Source organism: Phyllostomus discolor, chromosome 5 (genome assembly GCF_004126475.2).
Source record: "Phyllostomus discolor isolate MPI-MPIP mPhyDis1 chromosome 5, mPhyDis1.pri.v3, whole genome shotgun sequence".
Classification (NCBI taxonomy): domain Eukaryota; kingdom Metazoa; phylum Chordata; class Mammalia; order Chiroptera; family Phyllostomidae; genus Phyllostomus; species Phyllostomus discolor.
This window is the reverse complement of record NC_040907.2, coordinates 64973561-64999124: the sequence shown is the minus strand read 5'-3', so window position 1 is coordinate 64999124 and position 25564 is coordinate 64973561. Positions and strand designations below refer to the sequence as shown.

The window sequence follows — 25564 nt, the reverse complement described above, 5'->3', positions numbered from 1 at the left end:
TCTCATTCAGTGAGTTGTCTTTTTATTTTGTTGATGGTTTCCTTTGCTGTACAAAAGCATTTTAGTTTTATATTGTCTCATTTGTTTATTTTTCCATTGTTTCTCCTGCCTGAGGAGACATATCAGAAAAAATATTGCTAAGAACAATCTTTCAGATTTTACTGCCTATGTTTCCTTCTAGGATTTTTATGGTTTTGAGTCTAACATTAAGTCTTTTTTTTAAAGATTTTTAATTTTTTTTTATTTATTTGTTTTTAGAGAGGGAAGGGAGGGAGAAAGAGAGAGAGAGAGAAACATCAATGTGCAGTTGCTGGGGGCCATGGCCTGCAGCCCAGGCATGTGCCCTGACTGGGAATTGAACCTGCCATGCTTTGGTTCACAGCCCGTGCTCAGTCCACTGAGTTATGCCAGCCACGGCTAACATTAAGTCTTTAATCCATTTTGAATTTATTCTTGTGTGTGGTGTAAGAAGGTAGCTAGTTTCATTTTTCTGCACATACTCTCTCCAATTTTCCCAATACCATTTATTGAATAAACTATCTTTAGCCCATTGTATGTGCTTGCTTCCTCTGTCCAATATTAATTGACTATAAAGGCATGAGTTTATTTCTGGACTTTCTGTTCTGTACTATTGATCTTTGTGTCTGTTTTTATGCCACTACCATGCCATATTGATTAGTATGACCTTATAGTATAGTTTGATATTAGGTAGCATGATTCTTCCAAATTTATTGTTCTTTCTCAAGATCACTGTTCTTGACAGGTCTTTTGTGGTTTTATATAAATTTTTGAAATATTTATTCTAGTTCTGTGAAATACATCATTGGTATCTTGATAGGAATTGTGTTGAATCTGTAGATTACTTTGAGTAGTATGGACATTGTAATGATGTTAATTCTTCCTCTACATGAACATGGTATATATTTCCACTTATTTATATCTTCAATTTCTTTCTTTAGTGTTTTATAATTTTCCAAAAACAAGTCTTTTAAATTCTTGGTTAAACTTATTCCTAGGTATTTTATTCTTTTTGAAGCAATTGTGAAAGGGATTGTTTTCTTAATTTCCCTTTCCGATAGTTCATTATTGCCATATAAAAATGCAGTTGATTTCTGGTCATTAATTTTGTATCCTGCTACTGTACTGAATTCATTTATCAGTTGTAGTTATTTTGTGGAATCTTTAGGGTTCTCTATGTACAATATCATGTCTTCTGTAAATAATGATAGTTTTATCTCTTTGTTTCCAATTTGGTTGCTTTTTATTTCTTCTTCTTGTGTGATTGCTGTGGTTCGAACTTCCAGTACTGTGCTGAACAAGAGTTGAAAGCAAGTATCCCTGATTTATTCCTGATCTTAAGTGGAATGCTTGTAATTTTTGCTCATTGAATATGGTGCTGGCAGTGCCTTTGCCATATATGATCTTTATTACATTTAGGTATGTGGGCATGCTCCCTTGATTCCCACTTTGCTGAGAGTTTTTGTCATAAATGGGTGCTGAATTTTATCAAATGCTTTTTCTGCATCTATTGATATGATCATATGATTTTTGTCCTTCATTTTGTTTATTTGGTGTAACACATTTATTGATTTGAGAATAATGCACCAACCTTGCATCCTGGAAATAAATCCCATTTGAGCTTACTGTGTGATCTTTTTGATATATTGTAGTACTCAGTGTGCTGATATTAAGTTGAGGATTTTAGCATCTAGGTTGATCATGGTTATTGGCCTATAATTGTCTTCCTTTGTAGTGCCTTTTGTTTAAATTTTTAAATTGTTTTCATTTAAAGTTGTTCCCATTTTCCCCCATTACTCTTCCCTACCTTAACCACCCCCACCTTCCACATTCAATCCTCCCCATCATTGTCTCTGTCCACGGGTCCTGTTTACATGTTCCTTGACTTGACCCTTTCCCATCTTTTCCTCTTTATCCCCCTCTTCCCTCCCTGCTTGGTCATTGTCAGTTTGTTTTTTTATTTCCATGTCCCTCGTTCTGTTTTGCTTGCTTGTTCGTTTTGTTGATTAGGTTCCACAATAGCTGAGATCATATAATGCTGGGACTTGAGAGACTTCCCTCCTCTTTAATTTTCTGGAATGGTTTGAGAAGGAGAGGTGTTAGTTTTTCTCAGAATGTTTGGTAAAATTCCCTTGTGAAGCCATTCAGTCTAGGGCTTTTGTTTATTGGGAGCTTTTTTTATTTCTGATTGAATTTCATTAGGTATAACATACTTATTCAGATTCTTTGATTCTTCCTGATTTAGTTTTGGGAGATTGTATATTTCTAGGAATTTATCCATTTTATCCAGGTTGTCCAGTTTGTTGGCATATAGTTAATCATAATATTTTCTTGCAATCGTTTGTATTTCTTTGGTTTTAGTTATTACTTTCCTCTTTCATTTGTGATTTTATTTATTTGGGTTCTCTCTCCCTTTTATTTCTTTTTGATAAGTCTGGTTAAAGGTTTGTCAATCTTGTTTATCCTTTCAAAGAACCAGCTCTTGGATTCATTGATCTTTTATACATTTTTTACATTTATTTCTGCTCTGATCTTTAGTATGTCCTTCCTTCTACTTATGTGGGGCTTTGTTATAAATCACCTTAGCTTTTCTTTTCACTGTTTTTCTTGCTTTACTTGCAATCTTGTTTTTCCATATAAACTGTACCATCAATCTATCTAACCTCAGTAAAAAATATTGTTATATTTATTGGGTTTGACTTATATTCATAAATTGATTTAGGTAGCAGTGACATTTTTATGATTATAGAATCATCCTCTCTAAGAAAAATGTATGTCTTTCATTTAAGTTTTTCTGTGTGTTTTTCAGAAATATTTTCAAGTTTTCCTTGTATATTTTTATTAAATTTGTTCAAATTTAATTTTTTGTTGCTATTGTAAATGGGATTTTCTCTACTCTTATATTCTCTAATAGGCTTCTGTATGTATATGAAGATTATTGATTTCTGAACATTAATTTTACATCCTGCTATCTTAATGTTTTCTTTCCTTTGAGTTAGTTTTACCATTGATTTTCCGAAGTTTTGTAGATGTACTCTCATATAATTTTCAAATAGATCATTTTAGTTCTTCTCCATTCTCATACCTCTAATTTAATTCTCATGTCTAATGGCATTGTGATACCTCTAGTACAATGTCCAAGAATTGGAGTTAGTGTGCATCCTTGCCTTGTTCCTGAACTTAATGGAAATACTATGATTCCTCATGAAGTAAATGCTGGCATTAAAATTAAAATATGCATATATTTTATCATGTAAATATTCATCAATTTCTATCTCGATGTTTTTGAAGCAAGAGTAGTTGTTATAGTTTGTCAAATATATATATTTTGACAAGTATTTGTCATATTTTCAACATCTAAGGAGATAATTATACTTTTCTTCTAGATATATTTATATGGAACATTATAATAAAGGATTTTCTATAACTACTTTATATAATGACTATCCATATAATTTCTGTATATTAACTATTTCTGTATAATGACTATTTTTTCTTGCATTCTTGAAAAATTTTACTTGATCATGGCCTATTATTTTCCTAATCTAATGCTAATTCTACTAATATTCTATATCCATATTTATAAGTGATGATTGGTCTATAGTTTTCTTTTTTGTACTTCTTTAACAAGTTTAGGTGACAATATTATATTTATTTCATCTATTTCATCAAAATAATTAGAAAGTCTTCATTTTTAGTGATGCAGCAGAATTTATGAAACATTGGGACTGTCTTATTGGTGAAGCTTTGGTGGAATTCCCCTGTGAAACCATCTGAAATTGATGCTTTTTTATGGGGTCTTTTCTTTGTGACATAATATATGGTAACCTGATAACTTTATTGCTTCTGTGGATCTGTGGAAATTAGCCTTTTTAAACTCTATCTCTAATGGGGTTAGCTTTGTTAAATGGTTATTTCCCTAGGAAATGATTTCTTTTATCTAGGTTGTCAAATTTACTTTCATATACTCATAAACCACAAAGTATTGCCTTATGATTTTTAAAATTTTATTGATTATTTCCCATGCATCATTTTATAATTTAAAAAAATTTAAATATCTGTGCTTTTTCTTTTTTCCTTAATTAGGCTTGATTCAGTATGTCTAGTTTGCTATTTTTCTAAAAAAAAAAATCTAAAACTTTAATTTTTTTTCATAGTGTCTTCTTTTATCTTTATTTTTTCCTTCAGTTTCTTTTGGTTTATGTTGTTCTTTTTCTTTAGAGTTGAGAATTTAATTTATTTTAATTATTTTATTTTTATTCCTGAAATTAAGTGCTATGATTTTCTTTCTGATCACTTTTTAAAAATGCATTTCATTGATTCTGGAATGGAGTATTTTTATTGCAATGCTTTAAAGATGTTTTGTAATTTCAGTTTTTATTTCCCTTTTCACCAAAGAATTACTTAAAAAGGAATCTTAATATTTCCAACTGGGAGAGCCTGTTGGTTTTGACTTTGTTAATAATCCCTGATTTTATTGCATTGTTTTCCAAGGTTGTTGTTCTGTTTTTGGAACTCACCAGTCTTTTCTTTGTGACATAAAGTATGATCACTTTCTGTGAATGTTTTATATGCACTTGATGGGAAGGTATTTTTTCATTACCAGATATAAAGTTTAATATATAATGGTTTTTCTCTTTCTTATTGACTGTATTCTTTAGGTTTTGCTATATATTCACTTATTTTTTTGGTCTAATTGCCCTGTCTGTATTGATGGGATGGACTATGGCCTCTGTTCATCCAATTGCTCTGGGGGTCACTACAGGTATTCATTTCTCTCCCCTTTGCAGTCTATTTCAAATTCCCCTCATCCTCAGCTATCACCTCAGAAGGTCTGGGTAGCTTATCAGGTGGCTTAACCTAAACCTTCGTTACTGAAAAACATGAACTTTTGATAGGAGTTCCACAAGACAACCAATGTATGACCTGAGTTCCAGGTGTAACCCTGCCTACCCTTTTTGTGTAAAGCAGTCTTGCCCTCCTTTTGCTTTTCAGTGTCAATTAACCATGCCAGTAACTCTTCCTTTTGTTTGTTCATACCTTGCTTAAAAAGTTCAAAATGCTTTGGTGATAGTTATAAGTTTTAGTTTAATGATAGCTTGAGAGAGAGAGAGCCCTTTCAGGTAACAGCATATCCAATCCAGAGTAGTCCAGGCTCTAAAGAAAGGAGAAATACAAGCTCTTAACTAAAATGCCAGCTTTAGGAAGATGACCTGCTGATACTTCCTGATTGGAAGAGGCCCACATGAATGCCAACTGTTTTTGATTATCTTTTTTAATTATAAAAAAGAAGAGTTCATTTGCCAAATCACTGACTACATGCCAAGTATTGGAGGGCTTCATAATCTGCTTTAATAGTAATGCTGCATTTGACGCAGTTGGGGTTGTGGTAGTCTATGGTAATTCTTCCAAATCCAGCTGATATCTGTGGGGGGCAGTCTGGTAAATAAATCAATGTTCTTACAAGAGACCACCACCTGTACATAGTTTAGATCTTTAATGGTGGCACTAATCTCTGACACACAATATAATTGGCAGTCATGTAAATGTGAATGATTGGCTGATTTTTGGAACCGAACTATAGGAGTATCCCTGTCTTTTAGGCTCCTCATTTGACAATCCAGTTCTAATTATTTATTTATTACAGAATTTTTGAGATGCCTATTACATGTTAATCACTAAAAAATGCTGAGGTTATTTAGGTTAGTTACTGACTTCAAGGAGCTTATGTTCAATATAACCAACATCCAACTCCAGCTATGTCAAAGCCTCCTCCATCTGTCTTTTCCATGAATATCAAGGTTAATTTGGTTTGATAAAGTAAAATATTTAAAAAATCAGGTCACTTTTAAAAGTCTAGAATCAGTGTAGTCATCAGAGAAAATTATAAAATAGCCAAAGAAATTCTTTTCCTTTGTCTCTCCATTCTATGTTCTTTCCCTCTGGGGCATGAGTTCTTATTTATTTCAAATAACACATGCATCTTTTTCTTTCCATACTTTACCCTTCACATCAAAGCCTGTTTTTAGAGAAAGACCTGATAAATGTATTTCAATCCAAGCATTAAATGGTTAAAAATTAACTGTAAGTCAATCCCCTTTCAAAGATGTTTACATTTCAACACTAAACACAAAACTGGAACTAAGGCAGTGAGTCTTGAACTTGTGGAATTTTAGCTGTCATTTAGTGAACAGGGGGAAGTGTGTGGTTGATAATAAACTTTGATACTTCTTAAACTAATCATACCATACAAGTGGTCATCAACACTACCAACAAGACGGGCCAATTTTGTTCTGCCCGTTTTGTCCTGTCTTGTAGGTAGTGTAGATGACCACTAGTATGGTATGAATAATTTAGTTTGAAAACCTTAGATATTAATAAAAAGTTGGTGAAAACAAAGCATTCAAGTTTTTGCTGCAGTGCTACATTGTCATTGGCATCAAAGAAAACTGTTTATCATTAAAGATCATCTGAACAAATGTCACTTCAAACCATGTGAAAGTTTTTTCTTCTTAATGTTTTACTTATTCTAGGCAAATTATGAAATTTCTATAACACAGAAATAAATATATCTCTGCATTTAACTCTTCACAGAATTAAAACATTAGATGTGTCCCAATATAAACAATCAAGTGCTTTAAAACATAAGATTAAAAATTTTTCATACTGGTTCTTTCTTTTCTTTTATTGAATTTATTGAGGTCACAGTGGTTAATAAAATTGTATAGGTTTCAGGTGTACCATTCTACAGTACATCATCTGTATATTGTATTATGTATTTACTACCCCAAGTCGGTTCCCCTTCCATCACCATTTATCCCCACCTTCTCTTACCTCCCTCCCTTCATGCCCCTTTCCTCTGGCAATCACCATACTGTTGTCTGTGTCCATGAGCCTTTTTTTTCTTTGCTTAATCCCTTCACCCTTCCCTCCAGCCCCCAACCCTCTCCCTGCTGACAGCTGTCAGTGTATTCTCTGTATCCTTGACCCTGCCTCCACTTTGTTAATTAGTTTACTTTGTTCATTAGATTCCACATATAAGGGAAATCATAACGTGCTTGTCTTTCTTTGACTGGCTTATTTAACTTAGCATAATAGTCTCCAGATCCATCTATACTATTGCAAAAGGTAAGATTTCCTTCTTTTGAAGGAAATACAGCTGAATAGTATTCCATTATGTAAATGTCCCAGAGCGTTTTTTACCCACTCATCTACTGATGGACACTTAGGCTGTTTCTAGCTCTTGGCTGTTGTAAATAATGCTACAATGAACATAGGGTGCTTATATTCTTTTGAATTAGTGTTTCTAATGGATGTATTCCAGAAGTGGAATCACTGGGTCATAAGACAGTACCACTTTTAATTTTTTGAATTAACTGCATACTGATTTCCACACTGGCTGCACCAATCTGCATTCCCACCAACAATACACAAGAGTTTCCTTTTCTCCATATCTTTTCCAACACTTGTTTGTTGATTTATTAATGATAGGCATTTTGACAGGTGTGAGGTGATATCTCATTGGTTCTTTCTTAATAAGGACACATGGCAAATGCCATAAAGGAATCTTTTTTATTTTTTTTAAGCGTAATAGTTTTGAGCACTAACCCATGTTTTCTCCCAATGCTGGCCGCAAACCATCTTCAAATGTAGTTGCAGGATAGTTAAAATGTTTGTTGATTCAGCTTTTAATCTCCCTTTGCTACTTTGCTACAGAGATTGCCAAATAGTTGAATTTTGGATGATATTCTTTGTAAACGAGCCAGTTGTTTACTACAAAAATGAGCTGAAATCAATAATCACACAAATACCAGTTGTAGCCAAGTAGTGGGTCCTCTTTTTCCAACAGGGTGGTCTTCCTTAGAGACAAAGACCGAAGTTCATTTGAAGAGTCTGCTCACATCAAGCAAAGGCATGCTTCTGAATGCCCATTTTAGCACCTCATTGACTTAGAATAAGCCAGCCTGTAGCCAACTGCATGAGTTGAGTAGATCTTAGTGCCAGTGGATTCCATTCACTTAAAACTATTACTTTTTTGTTATCTTTTATCACTTGGGTTTGGTTAAGTAATTTTGTATTTTTAGTTGTTACTCAAAAAGTAGTTCTAAAAGGAAACACATGATTAAAGCAGTCAATAAAAAATTCCTATTGTATGTAAAACTGCACCCAGTAAAAACTGTAGGATAGATACAAAATAGATTATGCATAACTTGGGAAAAAGTATAATCTAGCTGGGAAGACAAGGGATACACATGTACTGTTAGACAATGGTAAAGGCATTATGTGAGAATTAAATAAGTAGCTATAGTTTGGTGTTCATGGAGAAAGTAACATGAGGTGGAAGAATTAGGGAAGGGAGAATGGAACAGATGTGGATGAATAAGTGGCTGGAAAAGAGGAGGGCCTTTCAGGCAGGGTGAGTCACATGAGCAGAGCCTGGACATCTAGGTAATGTGCATGTTGGATTTACAGAACAGTGAATAAAACTTACTAGCCTGTACAGATCCCTTATGTTGGTATGGAGTGACATAAGGTTGTAAAACTATGACGGTGCCAAATTGCATAAGACCTTAGACTCCAGGCTACGTGGGAGGCGGAGCATTCAGAAACTCATTAGTCAGGCCTAATGTCACAATTCTTATGTTGTGAAAATATAGATCCTGCCCCCTCATATCCCAAGTGAACTAGTCAAAGTTTTATTGATTTGCCTGGTTTCTTCTCATAGTGCTCACAAATTTCTATCCTTTTATACCTAATGTCGGTGGGAGTCCCTATAAGGGGATGAAATCTTCTGTCTATCCAGGATGAATCTTACATAGTACTATTAGTTACTAATAATAATAGTACTCAATACCTTTGTTAAAGCATTGTGGGCCTCAGGTGAGGAAACCTTTTCACCCAGAGGAGAGTTTGTTACATGTAGGGCAACTGTCTTTGAATATACCTCATACTTTCTGTTCCTGGTACTTGGCCTATAGCCATTTCCCTCAATTACTCATCTTAACAGACAGTAAAGTAAATGACCACTTACTGCCTGGTTGGCTATACAGCTTGGTTAACATGTTCACTGTATATTGCCACAGACTTTCCTCAAATCCCATTAATCATCTGGTCAGGCCCTCATACTTCCTCTTCCAGAAAGTTATGTCTATCAGTAGCACATCCTCATCAGAATGGTCAGAGGATGTGAAGGATCTGAGATTTTGTCCTATTTGCAAGCTAGCAAGTTAGCCTGACAGTTTCACAGATTCTGGTAGAAGACATGACACTCCTGGAACAGAGACAAAGGACAGCTTATTATGCTCAGCTGAAGCAGTGTCTAGAGCATGAACATTTTTGCACTGATTCACTGACCCTCAGTTCTCATGGGGTAATGTGAAGAAAGCTAGTTGACATTTATTTGCATGTGGAGTGGATTGCATTACATAAGAGGATCTTTGACCTTAGGGAAACTGAATCTTTTATAATGGGCAGTTATGAAAACTAATGTGTTCCAGAAAGAGACATAGTTATATGGACAGTAAGCATTCCACTTTTTGCAGCAGGGGGAGACACTATCTCTAATTTTGCTATAGAAAGATCCCTGAAAAGGCTGTATTCCCTAGACTTACTGGGGAATCACATTGTAAGTTATGTAACGTCCAATCATGATGCTATACACCTAAAACTAATGCAATATTGTATATCAACTGTAATTGAAAAATACATTTTAAATATTGGAAAAAGTCCCTGGAAAGACAGACTAGAGCAATGAGTACAGCACCTCATTTGCATAATGTGTATGAATGCAAGGGACTGTGGAATGTAATGTGTTAAGTTAGATATTGGAGGTATGAAGATGAGTAAGATAACACTCATACTTTCTTTTATGAGCTCACATTTTATTGAAAAAAATAAACAAACCCTTAATTACAATACAGTGCAATTAGTGCTAAATAATCATATTAACAGTTCTGTAAAAGAACAATGTACAGATTCTGACTGAGGGGAACTAGGAAAGGATCATGTTACCTTTGAGTCTATAAGAGATTATACAATGCAGGAACCTGGGGCAGGGAGTTAGGGAAGACTTCTAAGAGTCATGGTTACTTGAGCAAAGACGAGAAAATGTTAGGGATTTATCGAGTGGAAAGGACATTCCAGCACAAACATGTGGGGAAGCTACATATATTTAAAGAATAGTTCATTGTTTTAGTCAAGTCTGTTTTAATTAAAGTGACAGAAACATAATTCAAACTATTTTAAGCAAAATAATCAGGATTGGCTAATATAATCAGGAAGCCCAGCAGTGTATGTGCCTGGAGGTTGGCTGCATACAGGAGCTCGGTGAATATAATCAAGACACTCCATCTCTTGACCATACTTGTCTTTGTTGGCTTCATTAACAGGAACACATTATGCAAAAGGTGGCCCTTGGCACCTCTAGGCTTCCATTGCCTTCAGAGTTAGCAATCTTAGCAAAAAGAAAGCATTATTTTTTTCTTATAGCTACAGGAAAATCTTTAAGGTGGGCTCCAGCCAATCTGGCTTGGATTACATGACCATATTTAAATCTATCACAACTGCCTTAGGACTAAAATATTGTAATCGGCAAGCTTTGGGTCATTTACCTACCCCTAGAGGCTGGGACAGGGACCAGAAACACATGGACTGCAAATTTGGAGAGAGTAGTTTCTCAAAGAGATGGTAAGCAAATTTTTTAAAAAGATGTCCTCTATAGGTCACTTCTTTGTTATCCAATATCTACATTTACCCTGCTGCCCATTTATACAGGTTTTAAAGTGGCCTCTGGTAACAGTGCAGCTACCCACACAGTTGAAAATGCACTCTCCTGCAAAGGAAGATAACATGATGTGTTGGTCAGTTATTGCTTATAGTTTCAAGGCCAGGTTCTTAGATAAAGGGGCATTGTTCTCAGTGAGGCCTGGATATAGGTTTATGTCTCCACTAACCAGTACATAATTTTAGAAGGAAAACAAGATAGCCACAATATTTATGGGAAAAAATAGGAAACAACACAAGAGTGGCCCAGGCCCATAGCTGTGCATTTAGACCAACAGTAGGTGATTGATTCATGCTAATTCCTCATAACAAGACAAATCAGCTGTCTAAAACCTCCTAACTTCCACTCCCTGGCACAAACACACACACTGAAAGGGGGAGAATCTGAGTTAGTTTCCAGAATATACATTTTATGAATCCGGGGAATATTCTTGTTCTCTAGTGTATGTGTTCAGGGCCAAGAACAATGCCTGACACATAGTAGCTACATGTTGATGAATGAATTGATATTCTTGATTACTACACTCATGACAATTTGAAATGAATCGAATATGTAGATACCGAGTACATAAAATGATACTTTTCCAAAGGTAAGCATCAAATCATTGTCATGTTATTACCTTTAAAACACTTTGAAATCTGACCTTTGCTGATTTTTGTCTGGAGACAAGAACTCTTAGGATCTTCAATTATTTGCTAACTGTTGTCTATCAAAAACAAGTGATTATTGAAAACACCCAATACCAATTATTTTTTTGACAGTTTTATTGAGCTATAATTTGTACATAACAAACTGTATATATTTATACAATTTGATAATTTTTGACATTATGTAGAACTCATGAAAACATCACCAAAATCAAAACAGTGAACACATTCATCGAAGCACAAAATTTCTTTATTCACTTTTTCCAATCTTCCCTTTCTATTTATTCCTCGTGTTCCACCCTTCCCCCGTCTACTACTGATCTGCTCTTTGTCACCATACTTAGGTCATCCAAACCTTTGTATCACATAATGGTCAAAATAGTTTATTTAAAAATTATAAATATCATGTAGCTTTGTGTGGATTTCAGTAAAATAAAAGTGGACTTTGCAGGTTCTTTGAAGAGTGGCTTCAGACATACTGTGAATATTATTTAAAGTAAGTCTTATTTGATGAGAAGAACATATGCGCCCTGGCTGGCGTAGCTCAGTGGATTGAGCACGGGCTGGGAACCAAAGTGTCCCAGGTTCAATTCCCAGCCAGGGTACATTCCTGGGTTGCAGGCCATAACCCCCAGCAACCGCACATTGATGTTTCTCTCTCTCTCTCTCTCTCTCTCTCTCTCTCTCTCTCTCTCCCCCCCTTCCCTCCCTAAAAATAAATAAATGAAATCTAAAAAACAAACAAACAAGGAACTAATAATCCACTAAAATAAAAAGAAAAAAAAGAAGAACATATGCTTGTAATCATAAGAAATTTTATTGTCTTTATTGTTGTGGATTTTCTCTGCTAAGCTTTTAGGATAAAACACATAAATGGAATTCAGCTGTGCCATTTTTACTACTCAAATATATAGAATTATAAAAAGGAAAATATAAGCATAGCAATAATCATTTGCAAAGATTTTCAACAATATCATAATTTTAAAACTCAGATTTTTAAATCTAAAACAGCGAAAGAGTTAAAGAGAACCAGATACCTACATGAATTCTTTATATTACATTTATTTTTCCAGAAGCTCACATTTTCTCTTTATGGCTTTATCTGAGGAGAGAACAGTTTCTTAATTTGCAGTTGCACATTTCCTTGTGCTAAAGTTTAGTTTCTATAGTTTCCTGGGAAAGTGAATTTATTGCTTTTACCTTTTATTTTTTTATTTTATTTTTTTAAAGATTTTATTTATTTATTTTTAGAGAGGGAAGGGGGAGAGAGAGAGAGAGAGAGAGAGAGAAACAATGTGCAGTTGCTGGGGGTCATGGCCTGCAACCCAGGCATGTACCCTGACTGGGAATCGAACCTGGGACACTTTGGTTGGCAGCCTGCACTCAATCCACTGAGCTACGCCAGCCAGGGCTTTATTTTTTTATTTTTTACATTAATTTTTGGATGGAAATTTCTCACTCAGAAAAAGTGATTTTAATCTTTTTTAAAAATTATTTTCCTACTTGGACTTACTATATTACTGACATGGTATGTACTTCCACAAATGCTAAAGAACAGACTCTTAGGATTGTTTTTTGGGTCTATATCTCATACTGAATTCTCCCCTTACAGATCCTCTCTCCCTCTGGGTGCATTCTTTTCTGTCTGTACAGGTGAAATGTCAATCCTCTATACAGAAGCTATGTTAGTGACTGTGGGTTGTTTTTTTTTTTTTTTTCAGTTTGTTTTCTTAGGGTAATATTTGAAACTTCATAATTGAAAATAAAATTGTTCAATTTTTCTTTAATTTGGTCATCTAATCAGGCTGTCAAATATTTACTGAATGTACTATACGCCCACCACCAGACTAGACTTTAAATAACTTTGCTTTCTAGGAAATGGTGGTTTATACATTGCCCTATCTTAAAAGATTTCTTAATTTAATCTTGTCTTGATATGACTTTTTTCCTAAAGGATATATTCATTTCTACTTTATTCACACTTATAAACTACTGAGAAAATATATTAAACCAACTCATATTGAGTTCTTGCATATTTAAAGCACAATGGATATAAAAGTGAATGAAAACTTGAAAATTTTTGTGAGTTAAAAGGCCTAAATGGCACTCTCATCTGTAACAACCATGTATTTTAAAGCTCCCTTATAAAATAGCAAAACATTTAAATTTCTAAAAATGTTTATTTTCAACATATTGTTATAATTGAGCATACAAAACCACTCCAAAATAATTCAAAATCTGAACTTCACTGATTTTATATAGGGAAAAGTTCAACAAATAAATTTTATTTTCTCTCTGAAGGTCTTTAAATTGTTAAATATGGTTGCCTACCAAAAACAAATGATTATCTAAAGCATCCAATACCAATTTCTTTTTTACAGTTTTGTTGAGGTATAATGGACATATTTAAGTAGTTATATTATAAAATAAGATGAATATATTTGAATTGTGCAATTTTATAACTGTTCATGTATGTGTAAACCATCACCAAGATCAAGTAGCGAACACATCTGTCAAACTCAGCCATTTCCTTGCTCACCATTTGTAATTTCTCCCTTCTGTTCTTCTTGCCCCTGCCGTTTTTAGACTACCACTGATCTGCTTTTTTGCTACTGTAGATTAATTTGCATTTTTCTAAAGTTTTTATTTAAATAAACTCATATAGTGTATAATCCTTCATTATGTGAGTTCTTTTCTTTAGCATAAATGAAGAAATGCATTTGAGGTTCTTCCAGATTGCCACATGTGGGTTATTTTCATCTTACTTACTTACTTACTTACAATAATGCAGCATCATTACTTTATTTATTGGATTTATTTATTTTGTGCATTATTTATCCATTTGAACCTTTATTTTTATTAAAAGGACTATAAATCGCAATAGAAAATAGACACTTTATCACTCCTATTGAAGAATTACTAATGTGCTTAATGTATGCCATAGAGCATTATAGACTTACTTTATTTGGACATTCTAGCTTCCAAACTTCTGAATACTGCCAGAATAAGAACAACAACAGTATTTTACTTTTATAATTTCCCAGGACACTAATGGAATCTGCTAGTGCTTTTGGCTCCCAGGTTTTGCTTTTTAAAAATGCGTGTGAATTAGTCTCCAGCCTTTAGCAATTAGGGAATAATAAAACATTGTTTTTACTGGAGGGAATGTTGAGTCATTCTTCTCTGTGCAATAAACAGATGTGAAGGGTCCCAAAATAGAAGACATGTTTTTACTTCTTTAGGCTACTACTTCATTTTTTAAAATCCTCACCCAAAGATATGTTTATTTCTTTGAGAGAGGGCGTGAAAGAGAGACAAAGACAGAAACATTGATGTGAGAGAGAAACATTGATGTGAGAGAGAAACATCGATTGGTTGCCTACTGAATGCACCCCAAACAGGGATCTAACCTACAACCTAGATATGTGTTCTGACCAAGAAAGGTTGTGTCAAGGACTACAACCTTTTGGTGTTGGGATGATGCTCCAACAAACCAAGCCACCCAGTGAAAACTAGTTTCTACTTCTTTTTTTTTTTAGAGAATAGCATTTTTTTAAAGATTTTATTTATTTATTTTTTTAGAGCGGGAAGGGAGGGGGAGAGAGAGAGAGAGAGAGAGAGAGAGAGAGAGAGAGAAACATCAATGTGCTGTTGCTGGGGGTTATGGCCTGCAACCCAGGCATGTACCCTGGCTGGGAATCGAACCTGGAACACTTTGGTTCCCAGCCCGCACTCAATCCACTGAGCTACGCCAGCTAGGGCTTAGTTTCTACTTCTTGATAAAAATTAATGATTAAATTATTTCTGTTAAGGCACAAGATGCAAGATATAAAATCTATATACAAAGATCAGTTGTGTTTCCATACACTATTAATAAACTATAAGAATGAGAAATTAAGAAAACAGTCTTATTTACAACTGCATCAAAAAGAAGATAATGCCTAGGTATAAATTTAACCAAGCAAGTGAAAACCTGTACACTGAACTCTGTAACATTGATGGGAGGAATTAAAGAAGATACTTGTAAAGGGAAAGATATTCCATGCTCAGGGATTATAAGAATTAATATTGTTATTATTCCCATACTGCCTAGAGTAATCTACAGATTTAAGACCATCCCAATAAAAATCCCAGTGGTGTTTTTCACAGAAATAGAACAAACAGTTCTAAAATTTGTATGGAACCACAGATGACTCCAAATAGACAAACCAATATTGAGAAGAACAAAGCTAGAGGCATTATGCTTCCTGGTTTGAAACTGTGTTAGAAAGATACAGTACTCAAACAGTATGGGATCAGCATAAAAACAGACACATAGATCAATGGAACAGAATAGAAAGCCCAGAAATCAACCCACCTACCTATGGTCAATTATTCTATGACAAAGGAGCCAGGAATATACAATAAGGGAAAAGATAGTCTCTTCAATAAATGTTTTTGGCAAAACTGGACAACTACATACAAAAAAAAAAATGAAACGGGGCACCTTTTTTACACCATACAGGCATACCTCATTTTATGTGCTGTGCTTAACAGCATTTGCTCATTTTGTGGCTCATTGTGACATTTTGCTACTACCTGTAATATTTTTAACTTTTTCACTATTATATTTGTTACTGTGACTGTGATTGGCAATCCTTGATATTACTATTGTAACTATTTTGACACACCACAAACTGCACACACGAGATAGCAAACTTAACTGGTAGATATTGGGTGTGTTCAGATTGCTCCACTGACCAGCGTTCCCTCTCCTCAGACTTCTCTATTCCTTGAGACACAACAATATTAAAATAGGCAAATTAATAATTCTACAATGGCCTCTAAGTGTTCAAATGAAAGTAAGAGTCACACTTCTCTCACTTTAAGTCAAAAGCTAGAAATAATTAAGCTTATTGAAGAAGGCATGTTAAAAGATGAAATAGATCAAAAGCTACTAGACCTCTTGTATCAAACAGACGAGTTGTGAGTGCAAAAGAAAAGCTCTTAAAGGTAATTAAAAGTGCTCTTCCAGTAACCTCATGGATGATAAGAAAGTTAAACAGTCATATTGTTGATGCAGAGAAAGTGTTAGTGGTCTGGGTAGAAGATCAGACTAACCCCAACATTCCCTTAAGCCAAAGCCTGATCCAGAGAAGGCCTAACTCTCTTCAATTCCCTGAAGGCTGACAGTGCTGAGAAGGCTGCAAAAAAGAAGTTTGAGGCAGGCAGAGATTGGTTCTGAGGTTAAGGAAAGAAGCCATCTCCATAACATAAAAGTGCAATGTGAAGCAGGATTGATGTGGAAGCTGCAGCAAATTATCCAGAAGATCTAGCTAATATAATGAAAGTGGCTACATTAAACAACAGATTTTCAGTGTAGATGAGACAGCCTTACATTGGAAGATGCCATCACAATGCCAGCTGAAGAGGAGAAGTCAATGCCTGGCTTCAAACTGTCGAAGAACAGGCTGACTCTCTTGTTAGGGGCTAATGCAGCTGGTGGCTTTAAATTAGAGCCAGTGCTTGTTTACCATTACAAAAATCTTATGGTCCTTAAGAATTAAGCTAAATCTACCCTGCCTGTACTCAATAAATGAAATGACAAAGCCTGAATGACAACACATCTGTTTACAACATGGTTTACTGAATATGTTAAGCCCATTGTTGAGCCCTACTGCTCATAAAAAAATATTTTAAAAATATGACCACTCATTGACAAGGCACCTACTCACCCTGGAGCTCTGATGGAGACATCCATCAGGATTAACATTGGTTTATGCCTGGTAACACAACATCTATTCTGCAGCCCATGGATCAAGGAGTGACTTTCAAGTCTTAATATATAAGAAATATGTTTTATAATCTGTAGCTGCTTTACATAGTGATCTCTCTGGTAGGTCTGGGCAAAGTAAACTGGAAACCCTCTGGAAAAAATTTACCATTCTAGCTGTCATTAAGAACATTCATGATTTATGGGTAGAGGTCAAAATATCAACAGTAACAAGAATTTGGAAGAAGTTGATTGCAGCCCTCATGTATGACTTTGAAGGATTTAGACCAGCTGAGGAAGTAGCTGCAGATGTGGTAGAAACAGCAGGATAACTAGAATTAGAAGTGGACGTGAAGATGTGACTGAATTACTGTGATGAAAAATTCATTGCTGTGAATTTCATGTTAAACCTTTGACTGATGGGAGTTGCCTCTTATGAATGAACAAAGAAAGTGGTTTCTGGAGATGAAATATCCTCCTGATGAAGATCCTGTGAAGATTGTTGAAATCACAACAAAAGATTTAGAATGTTACATAAACTAAAGTTAATAAAGCTGTGACATGCAACTTAATAGAAAAAATCAACTAAACATTACTGAAAAAGATATAAAATAAAATATTATTCAGTCTTTAAAAAGAAGGAAATCATACCATTGTGACAACATGGATGCACCTAGAGGGCATTATGCTAAGTTAAATGGGTCAAACAGAGAGAGACAAATACTGTATGATCTTATTAACATGTGAAATCTAAAACAAAACAAACAAAAACAAAACTTATAAATACAAAGAACATATTGGTAGTTGCCAGAGGTGGGAGGAGAGGGCAAAATGGGTGAAGGTGGTCAAAAAGTATAAACTTTCATTATGGGTAGAAAGGGTAACGATATATGGTGATGGAAGATGAAAGAGTAAAACAAGTCATGGAGATGTACACATGATGGCACAGTAAATAATACTGTAGTGTGTATTTGAAAGTGGGTAAGAGAGTAGATCTTAAAAATTCGCATTACAAGAAAAAATTGTGATATTCTGTGGTGATAGATATTAACTAGAATTACTGTGATCATTTTGCAATATATACATATAATGAATCAATATATTTTATACCTAAAAGTATTATAATGTTATGTCAATTATATCTCAAATGCTTAAGAAGGCAATAGAAATCAGGCTGCTCTTTCTTTTTTTCACTTATTTATTGTGCTTTCAATTGTGATGTGATAACTTAGATAGCAAAGCACAATGGAGAAATCATTTTGACTTAGTGTTTTCCAAATTATTTCAAATTAAAATAAAACAAATTAAAGTATTCTTATGAGGTGTTTGTTTTTCATTTTCTTTCTGTATATTTTCATGCCAGCATAATTATTTAATCAAATTATAAAATCAAGGAACATATATAAAGGACCCCTGGACAAGGGGAGGGGGAGGACTGAATGTAGGTGGCAGGGGTGAATGGGGCAATGGAGAGTAATGGGAAATGAGGACAACTGTGACTGGACAACAATTAAAAATTATAAAGTCTGAATGATACAGTTTTTATCTTTCAGTTTGTAATGTTTCTGAAAGTTTACAACTTGGCAAGGATGTTCATGTCCTGTCATTTGATTTACACTTTAAACAGTAAGTTTGAGAGTTTAAAAAATTACTTTATAGACACATATTATTAAAGTTTGGCTGACCCAGCTAACTCTGATTTTTATATTTAAAAATTATTTAAAAGATAATATCTCTACTTGGTAGTAACCCCAGTATAAATTTTTGGAATAATAAAAATGTTTCCTGGCCAAGTTTTAGAGATTGTTTTTTCTTCTTTTAATAACTCTGATGTGTTTCTGAACTTTTAAATAAAGTTTTAATTGTAAAATATTCAACTTATATGATTATATTATAAAATCAGATTTGTTGACATTTTTTGTCTCCTGTTCCTCTGATCTTTGGTATTTTATGTCTTTTTAAAATATTCCATCACCATTATTTTAATGTTTAAGAAAGCAAATATTCATGCATATACTCACTTCAATGACTTTTTTCACACTGTTTTACTAAAAAGTAAAACAAAGACACAGAAAACTATATAAAACAAATGTATGTCACAAACAGTTTATAAGAAAAACACTCTTGTAACTACCACACAGGTCAGGAATAAAATGGCTAGCTACTCCCAGAAGCTTTTATAAAGGATCCCAACCCAACCACAAGCCTATCTCTTCTCCCAACAGCAAGTAACTCCTGTTTTTTCTTTTATGGTTTATCACTCAAGCATGTATCTTTAAAAAAATAGTTTAGGCTTGTTTGTTTTATTGCTATGTCTTTCACTCTATATGTTCCCTTCCCATTCCCTTTTCCCACTTATAGTTCAGTTATTGAAGATCCTCAGTTGTTTAACCTGTAAAGTTTCCCACAGCCTGGATTTCACTGATTATAGTCCTATGGTGTCGTTACAGGATTCTTGGTCCTCTGTATTCCCTGGAATTGATAGTCACATACAGAGGCCTGACCATATTCAGTTCTGTTTGTCAGTTTTGGGCAAGACTATTGGTGATATTGTGTTCTTGCATCAGGAAGCACATACTGTCTGGTTATCTCTCCTTTTTTGTGATGGTAGTAATAGTTGGTTACTAAACTGCCTAGGTTCATTGGCTCATTTAGGGGATTGCAAAATGGTGGTATTCTTGCTCTATCATGTGTTTTTTATTTATTGCCTGGAATGCATTCCTTCATCTACTGTTTGAGTAGTCATGGTACAATATGTATTGGAAAGGTAGAACAAATGCTTGATTCTTCACTTTTAAAGTAGTAAGTTGGATCCCTTTCATCCTCTAAACATACAGTTTTTTTCTTGTATAATTATGAGCTTAGGAATTTAAACATATTTGACATGTTTTAATCCACTGCAATTCTTGTCATTGAAGTTCATATTGTTCCATATCTGGCCAGTGGGATCCTCTCCAAGCTCTTAGAGTTCTTTTAACAGGACTCTAGATACCTTTCTTGCTTTCTGGTATGACAAAATGTGCCAGGTTCATCTGAAGGTTGGCCAGAAACCATGAATTTATCTGTGGAGATGCTCTGAACCAGTGGTTGTAAACCAGCATCAAAGGGATGAAAGTAGCCAACAAACATGTTGTCCTTTTTTTCCCCAAAAGAAACTAGTCAGCTATTCAACAACAAAAATCTATTTTTCAGCATTTACTCTGTGGCAGGTGGTGTACTAGTTATTGGAAATATGATTGTTAAGACATAAAACTGCCCTCAAGAAGTTTGCAGTCTGATGAGAAAAACATAACAGGCCAACACACTACATCGAGTAACTTTGTAGGACTGATAGCGTGAGAGCTCTTACAAGGGACCTAATTCAAGATATGGGGGACAAAGAAAGATTTACAAGTAAAATATTATTGTCTTTTATTTCAAACATAAGCCTTTCAGGTGAAGAAAGATATTTAAGGCAGAGAAGGCAAAGGTGAACTTGATTTTTTTGAAATTAGAAAAGCAGTCAGCAAATCTGTATTAAACATATTTTGTTCCCAACTTTCAGAAATTTGATTCTGTAATCAGTCTTTTAGTTACCACTGACATTTTTCTGCCAGAAATGTTCCCAAGTAATTTTTTTCCACAAAATCCAGGTTTTAAATTTGAGTCAAGACATTTTTGTCGTAATCTTGACTGGATGAGTCAGTATCCTTTCTTTTGATTTTTCCTTCCAAGATGACTATTTCAAAATCAACCTTTTTATTCCCTTTTACTTGTGATAATTTTTATTACCATCATATTTAAACCTCCGCTGACCTACCTTTTCTAGCTGGCATTCATATTTAATTGGAACCTTTACTTTTAAAGATGCTGATTCTTGAACTTGTCTTACTTTGTATTCCTCTGTCCATGTCCTCAAGAAACACAGAAACAACTTTATCTGTGACAAAATACAATTAAAATTACAATCAGTAGCTTATTATCATTAGTGAAATTGGTCATGAAAAATCTAATTCAGGGGTGTCACATCAGCCTCACAGTTACTTTCAAAGAGCTGAAATAATTTTAGGACTATGCACAGGTGGCAAACACAAGGCCCGCAGACCAAATGTGGCCCTCTACCATGTTTTATCTTGCCCAGCACCTTGTTTCCACCCAGTGGCAGTGCTGAGCTCCTTGCCCCTAGTTAAGGAGTAGTTCCATTTATACAGTCCTAAAATGACATTCGGCCCTTTGAAGGCAACTGCAAGGCTGATGTGGCCCCTGGTGAAAATGAGTTTGGCACCCCTGATGTAATTCATTATTTCAGCAAGAATACTAATTTTTCAGCAAGAATACTAATCTAATTATTTTAGAGTAGCATTCCAGGCCTTTTCCTAGCACAGAGTTTATTTAGCACACTATAGTACATTGCTATTTCTTGGACCAACTATTTTAGACTACTAGAGTATAATTTCCAGAAAGGTAAAATTATGATTCTCAGGCAAATATAAAGTAAACATGGGTCAGATATTTAATTCAAGTCATTAATCAATTATGGTACCAATAAGAGGTTAAGAAGAGTTCAAAGAGCTTTTGAGGAGATAACTATTTATAGACATACTGTATTTTTCAGACTATAAGACACACATACCCAAATTTGAGAGGAAAAGGTGGGTGTGTCTTATAGTCTGAATGTAGCTTGCCTGGCTCACTGTGGGGGGTGGTGGTGCTGGACCGGGGTCACAGGAGGCAGAAACAGGGTGGCCGCTGCATTTTTCTCCCAAATGGTGGGGGGGGGGGGGGCAGGTGTATCTTATAGTCCAAAAAATACAGTATATAGGAATGTTAGGATAAGATAGTTACATTAGATACAAAACTGACTAAAATGCTCTATGTTAATCCATAACCTTTGGCATTGTTTTTCCCACCAGATAGTAGTTATTTACACCTATTCCTTAAAAAACCCTACAACTTACCATATAGTTAGTAAACAGTGAGTCTAACAAAGTACATTCCTGTAATCCTTGGTGGCTCTGAGTACCATATAACATTGAAAGGACCTGTTAATGGACCTCTTGCTTTTCTCCAAACTGTAGATGATTTTTGAATAAGATTCCCTATCTCTTAGACTGGACTAGAGGTCTGAGGATTGTTTGTGAACCCCTGATAAAACAAGCTCTGTTCTAGTACACTTTGTAAATTTAGTATTCCAGTGTTAAACAACTGCCTAACATTCTTTAATGTTGAATTTTTGAGGAGTACAAATTGCTCCTACTGGGCATGAGAGAAAGGCAAAGGGGGTTTTTATATGCTTAATAGAGTTAGAGCAATTTGCTATGGAATAAACTTTTCATTTTTATGTTCCCTAGGGTTTTCCAGGTGATATTGGGATTCCTGGACAAAATGGCCCTGAAGGATCAAAGGTAAAAGCACAAATGTGATATGATAGGTATAGTTTTCTTATCTCACATTTCATTGAATTGGTAAAAAAAAAAAGATTTTAGGAAATCAGAATATTTCTGAATACCTTTGAGCTGTCTCAGAAGCATTTAATAAATTTTGTACATCTTGTTTCAAAATAACCAGGAAATACTTTGCATGTCTGGTTCTTTTGGTGGCTTTTGTTAAGTTCAAGTATCTCATCCAATCTTTTGGGTTCAGGTCATTGAAAACCATTTTTCTGGTTTGGTTTGGACTTAGATTAGGATGACAGTATTTGCAAAGCACATGAATCACTGAAAAAGTATTTTTTTGAAGAGATAAAAAATCCTAAGAAACCATAGCATACGATAAATGAATGAGAGTGCTCTGACCACTAAAACCCTTTAGTGCCCATAAAGTCTCCATTAATTAAAATAAAGAAAGCCTGTAGTGTGCTAGAATGTACATAGTGCAAAATTCCTTTAAGAAACCCCCAAATTTGAAACTTCCTTTACTGTTACTATGTATGTATACACAGTGAAATTTTACTTATTTATTTATTTTTAAGTTTTTTATTGATTATGCTATTACAGTTGTCCCATTTTTTCTCCTCTTTATCCCCCTCTGTCCCGCACCCCCTCTCTCTCCCCTGTTAATGCACACCCTTAGTTCATGACCGTGGGTCGTACCTACAAGTTCTTTGGCTTCTTCATTTCCTACACTATTCTTAATCTCCCCCTGTCTATTTTTTATGTACCAATTATGTTTCTTATTCCCTGTACTTTTTTCTCCCATTCTCCCCACCCCACTGATAGCCTTCCATGTGATCTCCATTTCTTTGATTCTGTTCCTGTTCTAGTTGTCTGCTTAGTTTTTGTTTTTGTTTTTTAGATTCAGTTGTTGATAGTTGTGAGTTTTGTTGTGATTTTACTGTTCATAGTTTTGATCTTCTTTTTCTTACATAAGTCCCTTTAACATTTCCCTTAATAAGAGGTTGGTAATGATGAACTCCTTTAATTTGACCTTATCTGGGAAGCACTTTATCTGCCTTTCCATTCTAAATGAAAGCTTTGCTGAATAGAGTAATCTTGGTTGTAGGTCCTTGCTTATCATGACTTGGAATACTTCTTTCCAGCCCTTTCTTGCCTGTTAGGCTTCTTTTGAGAAATCAGCTGATAGTCTTATGGGCACTCCTTCATAGGTAACTGTTTCCTTTTCTCTTGCTGCTTTTAAGATTCTCTCCTTTCTTTAATCTTGGGTAATTTAATGTGATATGTCTTGGTATGTTTCTCCTTGGATCCCACTTCTTTGGGACTCTCTGAGCTTCCTGGAGTTACATGTCTAGTTCCTTCGCCAGATTGGAGAAGTTCTCCGTCATTATGTTTTCAAATAAGTTTTCAATTTCTTGGTCTTTCTGTCTTCCTTCTGGTGCCCCTATGATTTGGATGTTGGAACATTTAAAGTTATCCCAGAGGACAACTTTGAATTCTTGTTTCTTCATTCTATTCCAGTTGGATGTTTATTTCTGCCTTTTGTTCCAAATTTTTTGAGTCCCAGTTTCCTTCCCTTCACTGTTGATTCCCTGTATATTTTCCTTTATTTCAGTTTGTATAGCCTTCATTTCTTCCTTTATTTTGCAAGCATACTCAGTCATTTCTGTGAGCATCCTAATTACCAGTGTTTTGAACTCTGCATCTGATAGGTTGGCTATCTCCTCATTGCTTAAGAGATAAAAATTGTTATTTTTCTGGAGTTTTGATCTGTTCTTTCATTTGGACCATATTTCTCTGTCTCGGAGCACCTGTTACTTGTAAGGGGTGGAGCCTTAGGTATTCACCAAGGTTAGGCAACCCACTTCACTGTGTTGTAGTGCTGTACATAGAGGAGGGGTCAGAGAGGGAACAATGCTGCTTATTGGCTTTTTGGGCTCTTGCTCCAGTTTCCATCACTTTCTTCACTTCCCACAAGCATATTGTATCCTTTCAGGTGTTGACTGTTGGGTGGGTGGGCAGGCTTGCATACATTCTAGGATCCTGTGGATCTCTCCAACGGACTCTCCTGTGAGACTGGAAGTTTCTCTCACCACCACAATTCCCAGAGATTTTTACAGTCAGGTTTTGAGGCTTTAGTTTCCTGCACTGGAACCCTGGATAGCACAGTTTGTCTCACTCCCCATTTGTTCTTCTTGGCTTATCTGCATGAAAATGTGGGAGTGCTGGTCCCCCAGCCACCACCTCACCAGCCCTGCCAACTGCAGCCTTTCCTGGCATCCTCTCCACCTCAGCTTCCTGTCTCCACTCATCCTAACCATTTGGATGAATGTTTCTTCTTTAATTCCTTGATTATTGGACTTCCACGCAGTTTGATTTTCTGGCAGTTCTGGTTGTCTTTTTGGTTTTTAATTGGTTGTTCTTTTGGTTGTGCGAGGAAGTCAAGCATATCTACCTATGCTTCCATCTTGGCCAGAGTTCTACACAGCAAAATTTTAAATACCAAAAGCTTTTCAGGCAGGCTGACCTAGAATGAGCATTTTATGAAAATAAAATATTGTGAAAATAAAGATGTAGAAAGATTAAAAAGCCTGAAGTTTGGAGAGTTATCAGGTTATGAAGTATTGGTACTGTGGAAGGTTATCAGTGTGAGTAGAGAGCAAGTGATAGATGAATATGTAAAGGATATCAAGAGAGCTACAGTAGTCCCCTGCTGTCCACAGTTTTGTTTCCTCAGTTTCAGTTACCCATGGTCAACCATGGCCCAAAAATGTTAAGTGGAAAGTTATAGAAATAGTCTGTAAATTTAAATTGCACAATGTTCTACTTAGTGAAATCTCATGTGGTCCTTCTCTGTCCCATCAAGGAAAGGAGTCATGCCATTGTCAAAGTATCCATACTGTATATGCTGCTCACCTGTTAGTCACTTAGTAGTCATCTTGGATATCAAACTGACAGGCAGTATTGCAGTGTTTATGTTCAAACAACCTGT

At 35.0% G+C, this 25564-nt stretch overlaps 1 protein-coding gene across 1 annotated transcript in view; it reads left to right on the top strand.

The window, feature by feature from the left end:
- The window catches only part of COL24A1 (collagen type XXIV alpha 1 chain), a 333553-nt gene that overhangs the window by 122204 nt on the left and 185785 nt on the right, over positions 1-25564 (top strand). Inside the window, exon 21 of the mRNA XM_036026370.1 lies at positions 22531-22584. Within this exon, the coding sequence (XP_035882263.1) occupies positions 22531-22584 (54 nt within the window). The remainder of the gene's footprint in view (positions 1-22530; positions 22585-25564) is intronic.